A 25,865-nucleotide genomic window follows, 5' to 3' on the forward strand; every position below is an offset into this window, starting at 1 on the left:
TAGCAAAAATATGCACATAGTCCAGGCTACTGAAGATGCCTTGCAGAAAATTAAGGTGAAACGCATGTGGCATGAAAATTGTAATTCATTCAGTTGTAGTCAAATGGTCCATAAAGTAAAAATTATCAGTATACTGTAATATTACACGCAGCTGAGGAAGACAGGACTACAAAATTGAATTTGTTAGTAGTATGTAACATAAAAGTAGAGATACTCTTAGGCATTGACTGGTTGATTACTTATAAAGTTAACTTAGACTTCAGAAAAGAAGAAATATTGTTGTACACTGGAAATCCTATGCATAAAGTGTTGTTTAAAAGTAATGAGGGAAGAGAACCAAACAGTCTGTCATGCCTCTTGGAGATTAGCAACACATTCAGTATTAACTGAAAAAGAATCCATGTTATTAAGTGATATAGAATCATTGGAGCAAATGGAGAAAAATCTCAGGAGTCGAAGGTGTTAAATGATGTAAAGAAACAAGAGGTATTCCAATTCTGTCCAAGTGCCAAAGGTATTTTTGGACAAACTTGGAGTACATGGTGATTATGTGTGTAAAATAAATGAAAGCTATTACACCATTCTTTTGTAAACCGTACCCTGTTCCCTTAAATTGAAGATGGGTGGTAGAAGAGGAAATTTGTATAATGGTAGATAATGGAATAATTGAAAGGAGGAAGAGTTTGCCTGATAATCCATTACTAGTTGTTAGCGAAACCATGGGAGGAATATGGTTAGTTCTACATTTGAAAGTGTGGAATTGACACATGAAACAGAATGTGTGAAACTACATGTAGGTTCCAGACTGGTTACTGCCTTCCTGTTTGAAGGAAATTCATACCCATTTAAAGTACTACCATTTGGTTTAAATATTGCACTATTGGTGTTCATGAAAAATGAAATGTCGGGTGGTTAGGGCCTCCTGTCAGGTAGACCGGTCGCATGGTGCAAGTCTTTTCAGTTGACACCACTTTGGTGACTTGCATGTTGATGGGGACGATATATATGATGTCAACACAACACCCAGTCCCTGAGCGGAGAAAATCTCTGACCCAGCCGGAATCGAACCCAGGCCCCTTTGCATGGCATTCCATCGCACTGATCGCTCAGGTATTGAGGCGGACTATTGAGCACTCGATGAAGCCCTACATAATGAGTTATTGAAAGATTTGACAATTTATGTTGCTGATATGTTGTTAATTTCCAAAACGTGGAACAACCATGGTAATTTACTTAACAGAACTTTGAGTAAGGTCTATGAAAATAGTATTACTATCAAGTTATCTAAATCACATTTTGGGATAAGTGAACTTAGATTTCTTCAACACGCTGTGGGAGCTGAAAGTATATAAACCAACACTGATAGAATAAGAGCAATAACGGAATGTTCAGAACCTCAAAATATGAAACAGTTGCACTCGTTTCTATGGCTAGCTGGAGTCTAGAAATGATTTTAAAAGGACAACCAATGAATGATCCGAGACTTCTTTGTTACAACAGTGAGCAGTTTGGAGTTGGGAAAAAGGAACTTCAGAATCTTTCAGTAATTCTAAGCAAGCATTAGTTGAAGTCCCTACACTCAAACATCCAAATATGAATGAATCTTTCAAGTTTGCTAGAGATGCATCAGATTATGGAATCACTTGTTAATTATTTCAAGGTTGCTGAGACCAAGAGTTAGGTACTCATACCATAGCATGGGCCAGCTGAAGCTTAAAAAAACATGTAGTTAATTATACAGCAACAGTAAAGGAACTACCGGCAATAATTTTGAGTGTACAAAAATTTCAAATGTTGATATGGGGTTTGAAGATGGAGGTATAAACAGACAGTCAGACCTTAGTGTTCTTGGTTTGAAGATGGAGACATACAAAGACAATCAGACCTTAGTGTTCTTAATGGAAAGTAGACTACTACATAGTCATCTGAACCAGTGGGTATTATTCTTACAAGAATATGAAATAGGTGTACACTAAACAAAGGGATCTCTGAGTGTAGTGCCAGACACATTAGTGTAACTGCCACTAGGAATGAGTACAGTAACAAAATAGGAAGGACCTGGGTCCATCTTTGCACTGAATTTCATGAAATACAGATCATCTGAAATACAGATGATGAGTTTAAACAAAATATCTCAACTGACATACTTTAGTGAAAAATGGGTAGTAGTGCAACAAAAAGCTTTGCCAAGTAAAGAAACAAACTTATGGAAAATTCCTAATGACTTTTGTTTTGGAGAAATGATGAAAATTTCAGTCACTGGAAATTGTGTATTCCCTAAAAGACAGGTTCCAACTTAGTATGATGTATACACAATGGGTATGGACATTTTGGTATCAGAAAATGTATTAAACATATGATAAAGTTTTCCTATTTTAAGAACTTAAGTAGAAAGGTTATTAATATAATTAGATCTCGTAGAATTTGCCAAAAAGTAAAGAAAATTAATTCAGGTGCAAGATACAAGTGGTACCCAAAAATATCTAGGTTATTATATGATTTGACAGCAGACTATTTCTTTGGGCCCCTTCCAAAAGGAAGTGGGGGTGTACATATATTTTTGTTTTATTAGAGTTGGGGGGGGGGGGGGGAGGGGGGGGGAGAGATACTAGAAAAATAACCCAGTCCCTTAGAAGTAATCGAATGATGTGCTAACATCTTAAATGTACAGATAACAGTAAATCGAGCAACAGGAGGGAAGGAGTTTGGTATTACTACAAAGCAACTCCATTGATTGGAAGGTAACACAGAACGCTTAAAAGGAGAACAACAATGTAAGCCTATTGGGTGGAAGAATATGAAATATTGAAGGTCAAAATAAATAATTTAAGGATAGTGTTACATAGGAGGATGTGATGCAAAATAAACGGTGTTGACAAGGAGTTCAGTACTCCACAAAATAGCATTAAGGGCAGTGGGATAGGCAAGGTGAACCAAGAGAAGGGATGGCCTCGACCATAAAATAATTTTTTTAAAAAAGGAGGGCTGAGGGAGTAGGTGCATTCACAGATGAGGTGGCCTTTGCCTAGATAAGATGGACTCTTGGATGAGATGACCTGTACTGTTATAAGGAATAGAATACATTTTATATAAGACACAGGCCCATCAGATATTATGAGTAATGAAGGAGTATTTTACTCTCTGAATGAAGGTAATATATCAGATTTTATTAAAAAATAAAAAATAAAAAAAATAAAGAGACAGTATTCTGAAAGCATTCTCCAAATGGAAAACAGCATTAATCATAATGATAATTTTTGCAGGAGAATAATGAAAGAGTTGTATATTATAATGTAAAGGAATGTAAGTGAATGGGCTCATACAGGTTCCGAAATGGTGTGTAATATGGTTCCTCATACAGGAGATGAAAAATAAATTTGAAAGAAAAATAATCTGAAAAATGCACATACAAAGCTAGCAAAAATAAACTAAAGGGGAATAATGAAGTTCCTGTTTTCTCTTTTTCTCAAAAGAATGTAACAACCTGGGTAGTGTTGAAATGTGTGTTAAGTGTCACACAAAGTCTTGATAGTAAAATATTAAAAAGGCATAAGTTAAGCAAGAAGCAGTACAAGCTCAATGTAAATAAATGATCTCAACACCCTTCACCCTTTCCCGGTGTGGTTGGATATGTAGTGTCACAGGCTATTTTTTTTTAGGAAATATCATGTGATGCTCAAGATTTAGCTTAGCCAGCAAAATGAGTCAGAAAATTTCTTATGGAGTAATCTATGGAAGCCTTTTGTCGGGGGAGGGGGAGGGGGGCAGTACAGATGTGTTAAAACATGGCCGCCTGCTGTGATGTGGGGCCAATAACTTTGTGCTGGTGCCATGCCAGAGATAGGGTCAGCTATGGAATAGTACCATGGACAACAACGCATGAAGGCATGTTCTTTGTGTGGAAATCTAAAATTGTGTTGAATTAAGCCTAGGGTGTGATCTGTCACATAGGGAACATTATCTGCTCAGCAGTTGTAATACTAATCTGGTGTTCTGAAAGATACTAATGTGAAACATTTTTTTGTGATATTGAAGAATATACAAGGATTGGTACTTTAATAGTGGCAACTATTTATTTACAGCTTGTACGAAATAGATATGTGTTTCAAAGTTTTACTGACCTTCAAAGTAGTCACCAGCATTGTGTATAACCCATTGCCAGCGATGTGGAAGGTGTAGGATACTCTTAGCAGTGCCAGTTGTGTTGACAGTTCGAGTGGTGCGATCTATTGCCCAACGAATCTGTAGCAATTCTGAAGCGAATGCAATGAAGTGTTTCCTTCAGTTTAGAAATCAAGTTGAACTTACGAGGGAAAGTCAGGGGAGTGCAGTAGGTGGTGTAGCACTTAGCAGCCCCATCAGTCAAACAAATCAGTATCAGCTTGCACTGTATGTGCTTGAACATTGTCCTGCAAAATGATGGTCAGATTCTGCAGAAAGTGTCATCACTTCTGTCTCTAAGCTGGTCATAGGTTGTGTTCCGAAAAAGAACAGCATAGAGACAGAAGTGATGACACTTTCTGCAGGACATGACCATCATTTTGTAGGACAATGCTCAAGCATGTACAATGCAAGCTGTTACTGATTTGTTTGACTGATGGGTGTGCTAAGTGCTACACCACCTACTGCACTCCCCTAACTTAAACCCTCGTAAGTTCATCTCGATTTCCAAACTGAAGAAAACACTTCATTGGCATTCACTTCAAAACTGCTACAAATTCATCAGACAATAGACCGCGCCGCTTGAACTTTCAACACAACTGACACTGCTAAGAGTATCCTACGACTTCCACATCGCTGGCAATGGGTAATGCGCAATGCTGGTGACTACTTTGAAAGGATAGTAAAACTTTGAAACATGTATCTATTTTGTATGAGCTGTAAATAAATAGTTGCCACTATTAAAGTTCCAACTCTCATATAACTTAAACTGACATCTGCGAATTTGTTGATTTGATGACGTAAGGACATTAGTTGGGGAACAGCCTCTTACAGGTCCAGATGCAACTGTAGGTGAAGAAGAATGATTAGCATGGCAGACTGGAACTGAGTAAGGAATTCAGACCACTACTCCAAACGGCGTCTGAATTAGGGTGCATATGGAGGCATATAGACGGTTGTTTTTCCTTTGCTCTATTTGCGAGTGGAACGGGAAACGAAATGACTAGCAATGTACCAGGTACCCTCTGTCATGCACCATATGGCAGCTTGGAGGGTATATGTGTAGATTTAGTCTCGTTGCAAGAAAAACAAAGAGAAATTTGTTAACATCAAATATACGAGGGATCATCCAGAATGTAGATTACATTTTGCTATTTAACCCTCGAGCGGACACACAGATTTTCATAACACGAGCAAGCTTTATGTTACCAGGGTAAACATGTATGACCAGAGTCACAGTTTAATCGTAGTTTCATTCAACAACAATAAAATAAACTTATAATATATGAGCTAACTCAATGTTTAATTAAACAATAATAAAAAAAAAACCTCATTGAATCACTCTGTTGCCTCATACAATTGTTACCCCCAGTAATGATCCACTCGGAGCATCTGGGGGCCTTTTTTTTTTTTTTTTTTTTTTTTTTTTTTTTTTTTTTCCACTGAACGTTAATTTTTTCTCATCTTGCTCGCTGTTTATTTTATATTACTGCTACTCATTTGGATGGTATGAAATACAATTTATCACTGTTACAAAAAAGAAAGTTGCTATTCACCATGTAGCGGAGATGCTGAGTCGCAGATTGGCACAACAAAAAGACTGTCGCAATACAAGCTTTCAGCCTACAAGGCCTTTGTCGAAGAAAAACAAACACACACACACAAACAAACAAAATAAAAACTCCTCACACATGCATGACTACAGCCCCTGGCAGCTGGAGCCACACTGTGAGCAACAGCAGCAGTGCATGATGGGAGTGGCAACTGGTTGGGGGTGCCACTCCCATAATGCACTACTCCTGTTGTTCACAGTGTGGCTTCAGCTGCCAGAGGCTGCAGTCATGTGTGTGTGTGTGTGTGGGGGGGGGGGGTTATCTGTTTTCTACAAAGGCCTTGTTGGCCGAAAGCTTTGTGTTGTGCCTATCTGTGACTCAGCATCTCCGCTATATGGTGAGTAGTAGCTTTCCTTTTCATAATGTTGTTACATTCCATCTTGTATTTTCCATTGTTCAATTTATCACTGTATTAACTGAAGCAATAATGAAGGAATAGGTATGGGCTAGCAGTTGTAAAACAAGAATGCAGTAGCACAAGACAATGTTATTTCTGATTGGTGCACTTTATACATAGCCACGCCCACTTGAGGTTTAAAGAAAAGTATAGGGAAAAAAGTATGTTTTATTAATTTGAAAGCGACACTTAAATACTAGAAGTTAGTCACGAACTCTCACAGTTCTCTGTCGCCATCGAAGTGCTGTGTTACTAGTCAGGTCTTCCTGATTGGAAACAAATGGTAGTCATTGGGTGCAAGATACTATATGGCATATGAGGAAACATCTCTCACATGAAAGCAATGAATACTTATCAAGTGTGATTCGTCATGTGTGCTCGGGCATTGTCATGCAAGAACAAAATTTTTGAGCTTGTCTTTCCTCTACACTTATTCTGAAATGCTCTTGTTAAGTTTTCCAAAGTTTGACAATATGTCACAGAGTTTGTTGTTGCGCCTTGACAAATTTACAAGAAGCAGACCTTTCTTGTCCCAAAAGACAGTCACTATAATCTTTCTTGCAGACAACATTTGCAAGCATTTTTTGGTTTTTGGATGGAATTTGTGTACCCCTACTCCGTAGACTTCAATTTAATCTCGCAGTTCAAATGTTTGACCCAAGTCTTGTTTCCAGTTACAGTTCAACCAAGCCATTTTTGTAACAATCCAGAAATGTCAATGATGCAACCATACTGTGGTTCTGTGGTTTTCTGTCAAGATTTTTGGTACACATCTAGTATAAAATTTTTGATATTGTAGCTTCTCTGCAATGATTTGATGCAACAAACGTAATGAAGTTTTTTGGAAAACTAAACAAGAGCTCCATCATTGTAAATTGGCAGTTTTCTTGAATCTCTTCATCGACTTTTGTGACCAGTTCATCAGTTACAAAGCTTGGTCGTACACGTCCCTCTTCACCATTAACATTAGTTCAACTTCTTTTAAACCTAATGCACCATAGGCACATCTCACCTTCAGTAGTTACATTATTTCCGTACACTTCACATAGTTGCTGATAAATTTCAGTCAGTTTATGGTTTTTTGCCAACAAAAGTCTTATTACCAACCACACTTTACAAGTTGTGTGATTTTCAATTGTGGTACACATTTAAAACTTTTATTTTGAAATAACTGTAAATGATAAGAACCTCATACTGTCACAGCTGGAACTGACTGAACAGAAAAATTCTAAGACAACAATGTGGCCACATTAGACTTTCCCATTGTTGCAGGCAAAAACATAAGTTACTTTTGGGATTGGCCTTGTAAATTTAAGAGTTAGGAAGCTGTTTCTGAAGGTACACGTATGGAATGTAGCCTTGTCTGGAACAAGTGAAATTTGAACTATAAATGGTTCAGACAGTGTGGTGCTATGGAAGAATGCTGAGGGGTAGATGGATAGATCAGATCACTAATGAGGAGATAGTGAATAGAACTGGGGAGAAAAGAAATTTGTGACATAACTTGACTAAAAGAGGGGATCAGGTGATAGGACACATTCTGAGACATCAAGGATTCATCATTGTAGTATTTGAGGGAAATGTGGGGGCTAAAAACATAGAGGGAGACCAAGAGATGAATACAGTAAGCAGGTTCAAATGAATGAATGAATGCTGCAGCAGTTATTCAGAGATGAAGAGGCATTGGACAGAGTAGTATGGAGAGCTACATCAAACCAATCTTTGGGCTGAAAACAACAACAACAACATTTGAACATACCTATTAATTCTAAAAATTAATAACTTCTAAAAGTCTTATGCAATTTTAAAGAACCCAAGTGTACACAGGTAGTGCTCAAATAACATTATCAAAATATAGTCTCCGATTTTTTATTAGTGATTCTGAGAATTAAGAAACATATTTTATGCAAAATAATTAAAAATCAATACATGTAGCAGCAGTATGTAAATTTCATTATATTTGTGGGTCAGGAAGGTCTGGATATTGTTGACCCTGGAATATGATACAACAATGATGTGCAGAATGGTAGGCTAGGCAGCAGATACAAAGAACAAGTTACCGAACTGTTGTGGAATCACCGATGCCGTGCTAACAACATGAGCTATTCAGAAGAATTCGTACAACTGTGGTAGAGACCTGCAGCAAAACAAGGTGTTGTGTAGTAGCAGCTACAGTAGCTTCTCTCAGTAAGATAAAACAGCATGGCGGCCTTGTGTGTTAACCAGATCCCAGTGATGCTATCTCAGATGTTGATGCTGCACAGCTGGTCCAGCACTGGTCACGCTACCAGCAGTGTCAAACACTTTGAGTGCAGCCCTTGGCACCAGGCGACACCAGAGAGAATAGGCGTGCTGCCTCATTATTCCGGGACACTGGATGGAGCATTAGTGGACTGTGAACATGGGTCTACAGTAGCAGAACGTGTGCACCAGGGCAGGTTGTGGCTCAGCAGCAAGTCAGGTGCGGGTCGTGGGTGGCACCTTAGTGAGGACTGCAAACCAAGGACCCCTGAAGGGCACCCTGGAGTTATTTGATGTCGGCAGTAGGCTCCAGCTGGGAAGCACCAGTTCAGCTCTCAGCAGCATCAGGATTAGGCATGGCCTATAGGCTAGCAACTAGTGGAGACAGCAATGTGTTGTAGTTGATATTGGATGACCTGCATGGGGCTACGGCTGGCATAGAATACTTTTTGGTGTACACAGCTATCAACAACAGATACTACGTGGCCAGAGTAGCCACTGTTTAAACAGGCTCACATCAGTGGTGTTATGAAAAGGCACTGCTTCTCATCACTTATGGGCCCAGGAAGCAAGCATGATGAGGTAACTGTTAGCTTCAGTGCTGTAATAGGGGCTTTGATCATGCTGGCTCAGCTTCTTTTCAGCTCTGGCAGCAGAATGTGGTAGGCAGCCCGCGTGGTAGTTGGTAAGAGCTAAATTAGGAGGATCGTGGCCTAACACTCCTCCCTTCCTTAGAAGATCCGCTTCCCTTGATCAGAATCTGGTATTATATCTGCAGATCATTGAGGCATTACATTTTCATTTTTTACATTTAGATGAAGTTCTCTCTCCAGCTGCTCTAACGTTAACACAGTCCAGTTTACAATGTCTGAGGGATGGTATGTTTAACAACTGTTTACCCTCTTAAAGGTGACCCATTTGGTCGGTATATGGCGGACAAGGAGTTCAGGTGGATGGATAGTTTTCCACTGTAGATACATACAGGCTGCACAATTGAGGACCTGAATCAAGATGGTACTTGAGGTTGAGATACCTATCACAATGATTTTGTGGTGGTGATTACTGTGTTATTATTGCAAGTGCTGAAGTATTTGCTACATGTTAATATGCCACTTCTGCACTGCCGACATCCCGTCTAGAGAACTAAGTAGGTTGTGATTCAAGGTATTGTTCAGAAGGATCAGGTTTTGGGCAGGTAGTATGTGTAAACGTTTGTCAGGCAAGTACATTAGTGGATACATCAGGTTGAGCATCTTAGCCCTGGTTGCCAGGAGCAGAAAAGTTAGCTTAGAAATGTCACAAGTTGCACCATTTATTGCTACCCTGCAGCTCCAACCATTCTGCAGCCTTAGTTCACCCTTGCTTGTAATAATTTGTGATCATCACCACTGGGTTGCATACGGAGTATACCCAATGTGGACCTGCCTTCTGAAAATAAGATTTCTGTGCAAGGATATCCCACAGCCATCTTTCTGCTTCTGTCCTGCGATATTTCTATTTCACATGTCCCTGTGGGAGTGTGGATCCTTGGAACAGGCATATTGTGATTTGCTCTTTTTGGCAGTGTCTTAGTTTGTCTGTTGACATCAGCGCATGGTTTCCCCCTCATGGTGTAATCAGTTGTATTTCATTGTCCTGATTTGCAGAAACTCCACCATTGTCATCTTGATGTTCAGTTGGAAATATAATAAACCTCAAGCTACTCCAACAATGTGACAAATCAACCCAACTGAATACAACATGATATCCACCAAAATAATCATTACCCTGTCACAAAATGAAATCAACCCAGACATTATCATCCACAACTAATGTTCCAAAATACCACAACTACTATCTTCACCATTCGCACAAAATTCACATACCTTTGTTGCTGTGGTACATAATGGAGGAAATACACCAAATAAAACACTACTACTACTACTACTACTACTACTACTACTACTACGTGATCAGGTCCAGGGGACCCCACGCATCTACAAGTTTCCTCCTCCACTGTATTCTGTCCATTGCTGCTATCTGCCATCCGTTCACATCTATTGACACTTGGTTTAAATCTTCATGGAGTCCATCCCTCCAATGCTTCTTGGGTCTCCCTGGCGGTCTCTTTCCTGTAGGTGTGAAATCCAGGAGCTTCCGAGGCCATCTAGGGGCACTTTTCACTGAGAACTCGTCATGTGAAGCAGAGATCAATGCCAGAATACAAGCAGGAAGATCCGATTGTACAAAACCCTGATCCAGCCTGTTGTTCTATATGGCTGTAAGACATGGAGTATCCGGAAACAGGACTTCCATAAGCTCCTTGTTTTTGAGAGAAAAGTGCTTTGGAAGATCTTCGGTCCAGTTCTGGATGCAGATACAGGGGAATGGAGGATCAGATACAACCAAGAGCTTGAGGAACTATACTAGCAGCCCAACATAGCAGGAACTGTCAAATAAAACACAAAAATCTTAATATCCTATTACTGACATTGCATCAACACACAGTAACATGTGTAGCTTCCACGGGTGTAGTGTGTTCCTCCTCCTTCTTATTACCCTCTCCCGCCTTACTTGGGTGTGCCACCGGTAACAGTGGCAACAAAACCTGCATGCCCCAAAAGGGACATTCATATCTGCTATATACGACTGTTCGTGTCGGAAGCTTCAGTTTGATGTCCACTGGTAAAGTCTTTTCAGTTACCTGGTATGCGCCTTGACATCAGGTGATGAATTTCTTCATTTTTCCATTTATACTGTAAAGTCTTGTCAGAATCATACACGTTGCACTCCAGCAGTTTAGCATTGTGCTGCTCCAGTGTTCCTAACATTAAGGGGTCTGGGATTTCTTTTCTCACTTGCTTCCCTATCTCTCTCACCATCCTCATGAAATTATGCACTGGCTTATCATTTCTCTGAGTCTTATGTTTGATTACTTCATATGATGGCATTTTCTGACTGTACACTACTTTGTGTGGTGATAGGCCTGTATTTTCAGATTTTAGAATTACAAGCTGCAACCACATGTAGAAATAAAGTATCCCAATCATTGTGTGACTGTTCACAAAGAGGCTTATTATTTTGCATAACATTCATTGTACACATTCCCTCTCTCTATTAGCTTGTGGATATAATGGATTCGGCCTTAGTTCATGTATACTCAATAAATGGCACAACTGCTTCATCAATTCTGACATACAGTGGTGCTTCGGTCCATGATTAACATATATCGAACACCGAACATTAGTAACAAATTATTCACGAATGCCTGTGCTACCGTGTCAGCTTGCTGATCCGGGGTAGTGGCCATTCCCACGTAGCATGAAATATAACATATTATAGTCAGAATGCAGTGGTTCCTTGCTGGTGTGTGGCTGGAAGGTCCTAAAATATCCATCCCAATCATTTTGAAAGGTGTACTGACTTTCAGTATCCTCTGCAGCAGAATATCTTGATGGCTTAACCCCACCATGCTGTCCGCATGTACAACAGCAGTAATGTTCGGTTACACTTTGCTCCATGATTCTGTGCCATCCGTGATCAGGCAATGCTTGCTCATATGCCTGTTCTAACACATCTTGTATAATGATGGGAAGCACATCATGAGGCTGCATCATTATCATCTTGCAAAATACACCATCATGTAAAATAAAGTGTGGCTGCTTGCAAATAATTTGCAATCCTCAACTGCAACTTCTGCTCTTTGCTACTCCACAATAGTACAATCTACCATCGATAATACACCAGTCTTCCTAATGAGGCCGTCTGCTATACTGTGCCTTTTACCAGGTTTGTGGACTACTTTGAAATCAAATTCACTTAATTTTAGTGCCTCTAATCCCAAGAACCAGTTCAACGCCAACATGATCCATTATCACCATAAATTTTTTGCATTTTTTTGCATATGTACATAAATACAATGTGCCATATAAGAGGCTCTGACAGAACAGTTCCTCTGTGCTTTTTTGTCACAATGTGTGGTGTAGGCCACTGGATGTTCATTATCCTCTACCTCTTGACTTAAAACCCAGCACAATGCATTATTACTAGCATCACACAATAACACTAACTCCTTCTGCCAGAAATACCAATACTGAGCTAGTTGCCTACAATACCTTAAGTTTGTAAACGCATTTTCACACTCTGATGTCCACTGAAACTGTGTACTTTTCTTTAATAAGTGCATGAGAGGTCTTGGTATCTCTGCAAGCTCCAGCACAAATTTCATATAATTGACTAACCCTAAAAATGACTTCCAGTCTTTGCCTGTCTGAGGTGTTGGAAAACTCTGCACAACATTCACCAATCTCAGATCAGTTCATACCTCCTCTTGACTAATAAATACCTTAAGTAACGTATTTTGTGTAGCGCAAAATGACACTTCTCTATACTGAGAGTTAGGTGTACCATGTGTAATCTGTTAAAAACTTCCCTCAGCCATTGCACATGCTCTCCCATATCTTTTCTAAAAACAGTAATATTGTGTAGATATGCCAGACACTTTTCTGCTTTTTTATCCTCTCAGTGCCATGGCCAACAGAGGTTGAAATATGATCAATGCACTATTCAGTCCACTGGTAGTGACCCTAAGGAACTATAAAAGCAGTTTTCAGCCAGTCATCTGGTGCCACCTCTAGCTCAGGCTGTTTCAGCTCGAGAGCTCAGCTGCAAGCAGACAGGCGCCTGTGGGCATTGGCGGGCAGGAGTGAGTAAGCAGCGCAAGGTCACTGGTGGACATAATGTAATACAAATGTATGAACATTTTATTTAGTTTGAGAAATACGATTAATGAAACATTGAGTGTCAGTCCTTGAGCTGCCATGAGATGCAGAATACTCTTTAAGTATTGGGTCGTGAAGTTGGGACCTTTCTGCAGTTTTTACTCTCTTTATTATAAAAAACATTTGTTCACAACTATATGTTGAGCCAAACACAGATATGATGTTTGCTGCTGCATGCCTGTGTAACTTGGGAAAGTCTTCAGGACGAAGATAGCGATACCATCTTACCAAATTTGTGATGTTGTAATACCTGTCCTCGAGCAGTGTGCTGTTTTACAAATCTATTAGTTCTAGTTGCATTTCAAAAGGAACAGTATCTGGTACAACTGAAAATGAAGTGATAAACAGTTTTAACTTGTTTTTAGGCATTACCTCTATACTTTGATGAAGTTGTATGATAATTTGTTGATAATCGCCAAAACTTATTTCTTCAGCCAATTGAAAGTAGAACCGTCCCAGCAAGACAGTCTACTTTTACTCACCCCACTGTACTAACGGTGCCATATGTTGGCCCACAATGTCGGTTGATTTCATTGATCCCACATCTGGCACCATTTACTATACCGAGTGAGGTGGAGCAGTGGTTACCATACTAGACTCGCATTCGGGAGGATGACGATTCAAATCCGTGTGCAGCCATCCTGATTTAGGTTTTTCATGATTTGTCTGAATCACTTCAGGTAAATGCCAGGATGGTTCCTGTGAAAAGGCATGGCCAACTTCCATTCCTATTCTGATGGTACCGATGACCTCGCTGTTTGGCCCTCCCCCAAGTCAACTATCCAACCAGTTACTACAGATCAGAATGGTTGGGGTGTTGTTGATCCCGGAATAGGTCACAGTGACGTGCAGGATAGTCGGCTGGGCAGCAGCTACGTAGAACGAGTTCTTCACCATTGTGGAATTATAAAAGCGATGGAAACAGTGATGTAATTTATTCAGCAGAAATCACACAGCCAATACAGACAGTGCCCCAATGGTGTGAAGTGACCCTGAGTGGCAGTGTTGACTGCAGAAATTAAGGTGCTGTGTAGCTTTGGTCAGCAAGTCACCACAGCTTGGTGGCCTTGGGTGGTAGCTGTGTCCTGGTGATGCTACGTCAGATGCTGATGTTGCACAACCGGCCCATCACTGGTCATATTACTGGCAGTGTGAAGTGCTGCCAGACACAGTCTGTGGTGCCAGGCAGCAGCCTAGGCACCCTAAACCTGAGACCACAGTGAAAGATGCAGCACCAGCAGTCTGTGAACACGAGTTTGCGGCAGCAGAGTTTGTGCGCAGAGGGCAGGTGGAGGCTCAGCAGTAAGTCAAGTGTGGATGGCACCTGAGCACGGACTGCAAACCGAGGACCCCTGAGCGGCACCCTGGAACCACTTGATGTCAGCCAGCAGTAGGCCCCAGCTGGAAGGCATCAATTCAGTTCTTGGCAGCATCAGGACTAGATGCGAACACAGACCAGCACATAGTGGAAGCAGTGACTAGTTGAAGTTGAGACGGGACAACCTACATCGAGTCTGCAGCTGGCACAGAGTGCTTTTTGGTGTAGACAGTGGTGTACGACAGATACTGCATTTCTGGGGCAGCCATATCAAACCTCTTATGAGCTCAGTAACAAGCATCTTGTGGTGACTGTATTTACATCGTGGTGGAGTAGAGGCTTTCATCATGTCAACTCAGAACCTTTCTGGCTATGGTAGCAGAATGTGGTAGGCAGCCTGCCACCTCCCCTGGGCTCAGGTTGCAGAGCCAACTTAGGAAGGTGATGGCAAAACAATAGCAAATATGGGTAAGTTAACCAGCTCACTGATTCAAATATAAATAACAAGTAAACCAAGGACTCCAGCAACAATCAAATATCACCACAGGAAAACTGGTGAAATTGTAGTCTTGGTTAACATATGATATGTGTAGTAGCAATTAGTTAAATGTAAATTTATGATTTTACAATGACAAATTGCATCTGTAAAATGGTGGTGGCCATACTGGCTGAGAACAGTTCACTTTGAGAGATCATCAGGTACAAGTGTATGGCTTGATACAATCAGGTGTCAGGTCATGGTTAAAGTGATTAAAATTTTGGAATAAAAGATTTGTGAACTAGTAAAAAAAAAAAAAATGTGCAAGAGTTCTGAAACTTATAAAAGTTTCAACAGCTAGCTTCATGAACTCAAACTTTAAACACATCACATTTGGGCTGATGAATTTTTTCAACAATTAGTTTTGTGAGCTCTAAACTACATCATGTATGGACTTATGTATTCTTCACATAACTATGATCTTTAGCTCTGGACAGTATTATGGTGTGCCAGACTTACCATTTTCGTAATCTAGCCAATGACTCTGCTTGTCATTGTTTCTCTCGTGATATTAAACAATGGTTTAATCAACATTTTATTTCTAAGTGATAACCAGGTGGTGCTCACAACATTATTTACACTGCTGACTTCCACCACCACCACCACCACCACCACCACCACCACTACCACTGTGCAAACATACCCTCTGACTTTTGCACATGTAGATACAACATACATAGATCTGTTTATGTTCATCACCAAGTGCTGATTTGTTACCAAATAGTGGCAGTCGACATGCCAGTTTTGTATTTGTGCATAGCTGATTTTTAAAAACCATTAGCTGAAGTCTGAAACCAACTCTTAATTTTCGTAGCCGTGAATCTCTTCTTTCATATCTGCTGGTCAGAATGGTTTACCACATTGTCTACCCAACTTCATGTACAAACTAGACACGAATAAAATGAATGTAAGGTCTGATGTAGATGTCCAATTAATTTACTTGGAAAGGAACGAAATGGCTGTTTTTAACGTAATCAGTTTAGAGAAAGATGTTAGGAAATGCTATGTTATTGTTAAGAGGAAAAATTTGCCTGTGTACAACACGTACCATTGTAATTGGAGATACAGACATGAGCAGCAACAACATAGTAATATGCAGTTGTGGTACTCTGGATTCAACTTTTAGAACAACTTGATCAAGAACCTCAAGTGGAACAAGCATTCTTGCCGAACTGAGTTGTCAATAGAAGCAGCTAATGATGATAACATGATTTTTTTTAATATTTGGAGATTTAAATGCATTAGCAGAATGAAGTAACCATCCTGACTTCCTCTTATATGCTACACTAAAAAATAATGATAATGAGAAGTTGTGTTGAACTCGTATAGGTTAGACTTTTTTTACTTTAATTATAATTAAATTATTCATAAATAAATATTTTAGTCAACACAGCAAAAATAGCTTCTGCCACTATTTACCCTCTGGTGTGCATGTCACACTTTACCTGTAAAAAGACTTATTTTCAGTCGTAAGTTATCTGATATGAAAATATTACGCCCAAAGTTGTTGGGTGTATTTCAGCGATCACTGAATTTGCAAAAATGTGTTAATCCATGTGTCTTTAATGAGTCACTTATTAGTCAAGATGATAAGGTTAAATGCCTTACTCTGTATACATTATCATTACCTCATGACCAAAATGCTTTCACCCCTGTGTTTATTTACCTATGTTATGAACAGCTGGCTTTGATTACAGTTAAGTTGCAGAAAGATTTAGCAGATGAATCTTGTAAGCTCCAGAGGAGTATTCTGTTGTTGATTAGGTACTGTAATGGCTTGGAATCCATCAGCTTATTCCTCAGGATTGGTCTATTGGAAATATGTACTCTTTCCTGTCCAAGACTGTTCCTGTACCTTGAAAAATTTTCTCCTCAGTTTTGTCTTGAGCACCAATGACATGTCTCTTGCCATATTTGCATGCTAACCTCACTGCTCTCAGTAGCAATGAGTGAACACAAGTAAATGTTATATGCTAGGAACATATAATACAGTGTCCCATTGTAACATTCTTTTTACCTACTTTCGTCAGATGAGCCAGATGGCTAAATCTTCCTAAGTCATTGATCATAACCCTTCCCTGTCTGGTTGGCTCTTCATTTCCCTTTTATTTATTTGTTTGCTTCTGTACTCTGCAAGTGAGATGTGCTTTACTATAACACCATGTTGTATTCTTTGGAGTTTGAACTTCATCCATAGTGCTTCCCTGTTTCCACTGTTCAGCTAGACTTTTCTGTCTTTGCATTACACTGTAGCTGTCTTCCACACCTTTCCCGTCCCCTTTTCTTGCTTTAATTTCTGTGGACAGAGTCTGAAAGCTCAAGCATCTACACTACCTTTTGTCTCTGTTTGCACTGATATCACATATTACATGGTGGCGCACGAAAAACTGACCCGAGTAGAGACTGCTCACCAGTCACACACAAATTGTTGCCCACCACGAGCAGATATAACAACAAATAGATAAACATGTAATAATAAGATAATAAAGAAGTCCCAACAACACAAAATGTAGTCGCAACAGCTTCGAAACAATAGACAACATATGGTGGGTGACAATAATCAGTCTAGTACTCGGGCTGGTTTTTCATGCATCACCCTTTATTTATGAAGTGCAACTACTGTGTCAATCATTTCATTCCTCTTAATGTGTACTGGCTAAGTATTTCACAAGCAGAATTTAGTTCTTACTAGATATATATATATTTTTTTACAGAAAACAGCTATGTAAAAAAAGTCTAGATAAATAAGGAACAGTATTTATAGTGAATACAACTGTTTATGAAAACCTCCAGCGATGTATGTAATGCTTATTTATTATATTTTTCTTAGTTTGTACTTTTTCCATGTACTCTTCAAACAGATGGAATTGTATTTTAAAGACCTTTATTTGCTTTCCTGGACTACTATGTACTTCTTAATTTTGTTTGGTATGAGTAATCTTATTTTTGTTGTTGCTTAGGAAATCTGCTGGCCAAAGATGTCTGTTGAACCCTCTGTAAAAAGGATTCGTGGAGAAGGAAGCTCTGTGATAGAAGCCATTCAGACTTGTTGCAAGTACATAGCAGATTTGAAGCAAGTGTTTAATCAGAGGTTTTCTGTTCTTGAAAGCAAAGTAGGCATAATGGCAACAAATTTTAACACCCTTCTACAAAGGATGGATGCATTGGAAAATTTGGTAAAAAGATCACTAAAATGTGATAGTCACAAACATACATGTTGTGAGGATGTGTTGGGAAAGATTGAGCGAATGGAGGAAGCTTTGAAATCTGTTTCCATTATGAACCAGTCAGCAATATCAAAAGATGCAACAGACTCAGGATCAGAGAGGTTAGTGAAATTGCTATTACTGAACCAAAAGTATTTCCTTATAAACGTGTAATGCTGTATGTACAAATTACTATTCCCAAGTGAGGTGAGGTTTCAGTTCCAGTGTTCAGTAGTTAACTTGGAGGTATCGAGATATTAAACTGAAAATGACACTATTTTTCTTAACAGCCTTGACCTTCTAACTGTTCAATGCAAGTTAAACTTTCAGTGTATGCAAGCTAAACTCACAGATTGGATGAGCACTTCTTAAACTACGCCATACCTTGCTTTAGTTAGAAAGGTCAAAGTTCATAACTTCTATCATTGCAGGGTTGCAACCATTTCATTTATAAGCAAGAGATTGTTGTGCTTTTGAAATGAGCCACCATTGCAGCCACACAAACATGGATCAGTTGTCAACTGTGGGTTATACATGACTGCATAGCAGAGGTCATCTCAGTTGTGCAGCTAAGACAGGGTAGTTTCCCTCTACCACTTAATCATCACAGAGCTTGTAGCAACTTTCTCTGCATCTTACAACACTGGTATATATCAAACAATGGAAAATCCAGGATGGAATGTAACAATACCAGAGAAGGAAAGTTGCTACTCACCATATAGCGTAGATGCTGAGTCGCTATAGGCACAATAAAAAGAGTCACACAATTAAAGCTTTTGGCCATTAAGGCCTTTGTCAGCAGTAGACACGCACACACACACACACACACACACACACACACACACACACATAAACACAACTTGCACACACATCTGCAGTCTCAGAGAGCTGAGACCACACTGCGAACAGCAGCACCAGTGCATGATGGGAGTGGCAACTGGGTGGGGGTAAGGATGAGGCTGGGGCGGGGAGGGGAACGGATAGTATGGTGGGAGTGGCGGACAGTGAAGTGTTGCAGTTTGGACTGAGGGCAGGAGAGAAGGTGCAGAGGGGGCGGGGGTAAGTAGTGGAAAGGAGAGAAAATAAAAGACTGGGTGTGGCGGGAAATGACGGCTGTGTAATGCTGGAATGGGAACATGGAGGAAGATGGATGGGTGAGGACAGTGACTAATGAAGGTTGAGGCCAGGAGGATTACGGGAACGTAGAATGTATTGGAGGGAAATTTCCCACCTGCGCAATTCAGAAAAGCTGGTGTTGGTGGGAAGGATCCATATGGCACAGACTGTGAAGCAGTTATTAAGATGAGCGATATCATGTTTGGCAGCGTGTTCAGCAACAGGGTGGTCCACTTGTTTCTTGGCCACAGTTTGTTGGTGGCCGTTCATGTGGACAGATAGCTTGTTGGTTGTCATGCCTACATAGAATGCAGCACAGAGGTTGCAGCTTAGCTTGTAAATCACATGACTGCAACATCTGGCCTTTGTTCTGTGATATGTACATAACTAATTGAGAAATAGTTAATAATGTTTTACCTGATTGGTATAAAAGATTAATAGGTATTCTTACTTGTTGCGGTAAGAATACTTAGTTTTTTAAATAGTTCTTTTTAATGAACTGTCTACTGCTTCTAGTTACTGCTCTTACAGCCCTTTCCTATAGTTCAAAAATTGTGTCCCTGTTTTGTGCCTTTGATCCCCAGGAAAGAATCCCATAGCTAAGAATTGAATGTGTGTAGGAATAGGATATCACCACAAGGTAATGGCTATTACAGACTGACGATAGAACCTCAAGAACATGTTATGCTGATCACATTATTTGGTCAGTATCTTTCATTCCATGCCAATTGACAATCAATATTCATCCCCCAAAACTTTGCATTTAATTACATAAGCTACAGGTTTATCATTTCTCCGTAGTGCAACAGAATTGTTTTCTCTCTAAGCTGAAGTGTATATAGTTCATTTTATTAATGTTAATTCATTACCTACAGAAGTAGTAAAATCCTTGAAGATTTCATGTGATTTTGCTGATAGTTCTCATGTTTTATCACTGACTATGATGTTGCAGTCATCAGTAAAGAGAACTTTTTCTTCATGTCTTACACTGTCTGAAAAATTGTTGATCTATATTAAGAACAGAACTGCACCCATTACACAGCCAAGTGGAACACCTAAGTTTATATGTTTCTTGTCTAACAGTTGTTTTACGAAAAATTATCATCAGTGGACATGTGAACTATCTCCAGCTTGTGCATCTTGTTTCGAATGTAAGGCTGAAACTCTTATGTGATATTTCCCTTAAATATAATACTTACAGTTTGTTCAGTAGTATTTTGTGCTTTACAGTGTCCAAAGCATTGGACAACGCTAAGAATTTGCGTGTAAGCAAGTCATCCTTGTCAACAGCTTCAAATACAAATTTTGTGACTGTGTAAAGGCTGATTGTCCTGCGTCCACTTTGGAAACCAAACTGTCCTTCATTACAAAGGTTGTTTTATTTGCGTAATTTGTTAGTCTATCTTTCATTATTGATTAAATTATTTTTGAGAATGCAAGCAGTTGTGGAACTGACCTGTAGTTTTCAATACTTTTCTCATTATTTTTCTTTAATAAAGGCATAACTCTTGCATGCTTCAGGTACTCTGAAAATGTTATGGAATAACGGACTTGGTTTATTATGGTTGTTAATGGGGCGTGTGTGCTATCGTTGCACACATTCAGAACAGGGAATGGAACCTCTTTTGTGACTTTTGACTTCTTGTATTTTAATTTCTTTACTGTCTTTCTGGTCACTGTTATCATGTCACTGAGCTAACCATAGCCAAACAGACTAACACTTACCTCATCTTGCAAGCATTTTCAGGACATCAGCAGAGGTGGGTTATCTAACAGAAGCTAAGTGCACAAGGTTAAAACTGTAGTTTTGAGATGATTAGAACTCAGCTGGAAATGTAGGAGATTCTGGAGGTGCTGTAAGGTGTGATATAACAAATTTTAATACACAGAGTAGGTTCACTTAGTTGACCAGTGACCAAGTGGAGACCTAAAAAGAAAAGTGAAGACAACCACATGTGAAATACATTCAGTCGGTCCACAACCGAGACTAAGTCACAATAAGAACCAACTGCTATCTACATTCAGTGTAGTACATAGGCAAGACTTAGATGGTCATCACAGCTATGGACTTACTTAATGCAGACTTACAGCCTGTCACTGGCTGTTACCTTGTAACTAGCTCTTGGTTAATAACTCTATACTATTTCTTCCACACCATCAGTTCAGGGGTTATACACTATGCCACATGATGTTAGATGTGGCCTTTGCCGTACCATGTGTCATATTTCATCAAACATCTCGTAGCATCCAGAACATTCTTCAGAAAGTCACTGGCTTACTTCACTTACCACTTCACTTTCAGAGTATGCCATCCCAGAGTCGTGCTTCTGCCAATTACAGTTTGACTGTGAGTGTGTTGTAGAATACTCAGTGAATGCCCATTTGTGGCACCTTGAGGGTATTATTATCTATATGTGTAGAGGAGACACACTTCGCCAGTGGCCGTAGCTGTGCCTGTGCTGGCTCTAACTAATGCTTGCCATATTAGAGATGTGAATTTGTTGCGTGTACAATGTGTAATTCATTTTGCATCTTCTGTGCAATAATGGAGAAATGTTAATTTACAAAATTTGCCAATTCCTGCAGATTTTGTATTACTTTATTCCCACGTTTGATTGGTGTGGTGTTGAATTTTGGTCTGCCTTTTCTTGTTTTATGATTTGTGACATCCCATACTACTTTGCTTTTGTTTTCTACAGTTACATATTATTTTGTCTTTGAATGATATTTTTGCAGCAAGCAGTAACCTGCTGTATATCTTTTTGTGAGAACTGAGAAATTTAAGAGGACTTTCTAATACCTGTAGTTATTTATCAGTTTTGAATATCTGTTGCTATTGAAGTGACGTCTTTTGAAAACCCAGTATTGCAGTCCCTTTGTTGTTAAAAAATGGAAATGTCTCCTCAATAATTAATTTAAACAGTGTGCAGAATTTGAAGATCTTAGCATTTACATTGTTTTCCAGATTTGGTTTGCCCATACCCTAGGAAAATTACATATTTTACATTCCTAGAAGATTCTTTGGGAGGTTGCAGTTTTGTGTTTTTTATCAAGCCTGTCTTAAGCTTTATTATCTGAGAATAACAAGTAATTATTCATGTCTATGTTCCCATATTTGTAGTTTATCTCCATATATTATCAGTATACAGTATTTGTATCAGATATGTTTGTTGTACCATGTGAGAATATCCACTTTACTAATAGCCTCCAGCCTTTCCAGTTTGTTCCCCGTATGTAATTGGTTCTTGTTTTTGGTAAATGTCCTTGTAGAATGGAAGTGCTTCGGCAACAGGTATAATTATGTTTCATATTAAATATGGACAAATGTGAACAGAAATTTATCCCGATGAGAAAATTTTATTGTGGAAATGAGTTTTAATATGCAGTAGTAGTTCACTGTTGAATTTTGATATATTTATGCTTTATATAAGGTTACTAGCATTGTAGGTATTAAAAGAAGTAAAGGCCAAAGGACTCGTCCTAAAATTATGTGTTGCATAGAGATTCCATGAAGGACTGAAATAACAATTCTTGGATAGTGTATATGATCATACACGTCATGTCACTACAGCAGATTGTGATAAAGTTAAATTTTAGAAACTTTTCATAAATGCATTACATTCGAATTAGGTAGGATTTAATTTTATATTTTTGTAAATAAATTGTATTCTGTTGTATCATTTAAAATGTGTTGACAGGGCCTTCATATCTTATGACTAACGTACTGGTTCATGTGTGTTCCATGGCTCAGAGTTTCTGTCACAGCTTTAGGTTTATCACTCACTACTATTTTCAGGAGCCACCCTTTCACTGCTGTATCTTTCTTCATTTTCCAAATACAGTATCATGCCTTTGCTGCACCATTTAGTGTGCCAAGCATCACTCACCCATCATGACAACACCCTCTACACATAACAATTTTCCTGCATACCTGTATGTAATTTGGAAGATTGTGAAGAAAATACCGTCTGATGGCTTCAGAGAAACCTTCACAATTGTTGTATTACCTTGATATGACTCATTTGTCATACATCACATGCGAAAATATGGCTGCAAAATTTCTAGATTTTTGTAAACGTTGTGCACCCCAGGATTACCTTCAGTGAGAATTTCCATGGGTCAGTGTTGAATGATTTGCTCATATTCAGTGAAGTGAGTGGAAACATGGGAGACACATTTTATAGGAAGCCAATATGGGCAAATGTCTTCAGATGGTTGACACAATGCTATCTGGTACAGAAAATAACTGTTTCAAACATGATGGCAGCAAGAGTCTCTGTGGTTTACACTGGAGACAGCTTAGAGAAAGAACTGTACCAAGTTAATAAGACACTGATGGCTTATGGATACATTGTTAAATTTGAGAGCAGAGCTTTGTAGCAAAGAGGAGCGAGAGGGAAAATAAATGACTGACATTGACAGTTTCTCTGTAAGAACAAATTTTTTTCTGTCAGTCAGTAAATGTGAAATATCTTCAATCACCAGCAGCCACTTGCAGACTTATGTGAGGTGCAGTACTGTCAAACATTGTTCTTAAACACAGTCTTCTGCATACAACTCTGTGGCAGCAACCTCCAGTCAGTGTTACTTGTCACGCTGTAAGCATAAGCAGGCTTCCGTATTTGCTCCTGTGTTAGTTTTAGTGCAAATTCCAGTAAATACTATTCATAAATAGACTAGGATCATTTCACCTCAGTGCGCAGCCATTGTGTCCCATCTGAAAAAGCTGCAGAAGTGAGTCTGAAAAATTGGATAAAAGAATTTCACCAACGATGGTGTGATCTGTTGTTTTAATAACTATTATCCACATTATTATGAGAACGAAAGTTGCTGCTCACCATATAGCGGAGATGCTGAGTCGCAGATAGGCACAACAAAAAGATTTTCACATTTAAAGCTTTCAGCCAATGACTTTTGTCAACAATAGACACACATAGACGCTCAAGCAAACACAACTCACACACATGACTGCAGTCTCAGACAACTGAATCCACACTGTGAGCTGCAGCACCAGTGCATGGTGGGAGTGGTGATTAGGTGGGGGAAAGAGGAGGCTGGGGTAGGGAGGGGGAGGGATAGTATGGTGGGGATGGTGGACAGTGAAGTGCTACTACCCCCCCCCCCCCCTCCCCACCTCTCCCCTCCCCACCGCCCAACCTGCAGCACTTACTGTCTGCCATCCCCACCATAATATCCCTCCCTCTCCTCGCCCCAGCCTCCTCCTTTCCCCACCCAGTCGCCACTCCCGTCATGCACTGGTGCTCCAGCTCACAGTGTGGTTTTAGTTGCTTGAGACTGCAGTCGCGTGTATGAGTTGTGTTTGCGTGTGTGTGTGTGTGTGTGTGTGTGTGTGTGTGTGTGTGTGCGCGCGCTATGTGTGTGTATTATTGACAAAGGCCATTGGCCGAAAGCTTTAAGTGTGAAAATATTTTTGTTGTGCCTATCTGCGACTCAGAATCTCCGCTATATGGTGAATAGCAACCATCCTTCTCCTAATATTGTTATGTTCCATCCTCAATTTTCTGTTATCAACATTGGTACTTCAAGATCACACAACTTTAAAATGTATAAATCTTTTACTACTTATCGAGCAAAAAAGGTGTACCATGTGTTAGTACAGGTAAGGTTGTTTCTGATCTGTTGTTGCAGAACATGAGACTAACATTGGCTCCTTAATATTAAATGTTTTTGATGGTTTCTCATTCTTGCTGTGATTTTGGACTGCTCTCATTTGGACCTATTGAACTCAGATTTCAGTCTTTTGTATTGTAAATATTCAAACTTTGATTACATGAATTAATTTATCCATCTGCAGAAGCCCCCTTTGACCTCGTAAAGCAGAGTGTTTCCTTCGTATCCTTTGACTGACTTAAAAAAATTTGGAAAAGATTCATTCTTCTGTTTTCATTTCTTGCCAAAAATTAACATGTTGTATGATTAAATCACAATGATTTCCCAGAAAACGGAAATATGCACTCAATATTGAAAAATATCACCACCTTATTCAGTTATTTCTTTCTTTTAAGCTATGTTTCTTTTTTTCTGTCTGACCTTTTTTTCAACAGGTTATAACACACACACACACACACACACACACACACACACATGTGAAAAAAGGGAGGTCCAGATGGTGGCTCATCTTTGTTCCATTCAGTGTTTACGAAGTATGAAGGTGAAGGTGTATGTGACCAGAGACAGTACTACAGGCTACTCTAATGTCGTATCATAACACGTACATGTCATATTAATCCATATAGATCCAACAGATGATGGAAGTTTAAACCTCTGAAATGCATTGTGGAAATAAATAAACTGTGATTAGTAACAGTAAATTTGTTGTTTCTTCAATGTCAATAGTCTTGGTAATGCCTAACCTAAAATGTTCGCATTTAAAGTTGCCTAAAAACATGTTGTAGTCGTGTAAAAAATGCTTGGTCCACTGAAATTAATGTACCTTTATATTACTAATATTCTTCCTAGGTTTACCAAATCTATTGAAATCTGTGTCTGCCTTG

General features: G+C 39.3%; 1 protein-coding gene across 1 annotated transcript in view; it reads left to right on the top strand.

Annotated features, from left to right (window-relative positions):
* Positions 1–25,865, top strand: part of LOC126474759 (protein BANP-like) — a 197,184-nt gene that overhangs the window by 28,612 nt on the left and 142,707 nt on the right. The window contains exon 2 of the mRNA XM_050102239.1: positions 17,989–18,356. Within this exon, the coding sequence (XP_049958196.1) occupies positions 18,007–18,356 (350 nt within the window). The 5' untranslated portion in view covers positions 17,989–18,006. The remainder of the gene's footprint in view (positions 1–17,988; positions 18,357–25,865) is intronic.

The sequence above is a fragment of the Schistocerca serialis genome, chromosome 1, assembly GCF_023864345.2.
Source record: "Schistocerca serialis cubense isolate TAMUIC-IGC-003099 chromosome 1, iqSchSeri2.2, whole genome shotgun sequence".
In the NCBI taxonomy this organism is placed as follows: domain Eukaryota; kingdom Metazoa; phylum Arthropoda; class Insecta; order Orthoptera; family Acrididae; genus Schistocerca; species Schistocerca serialis.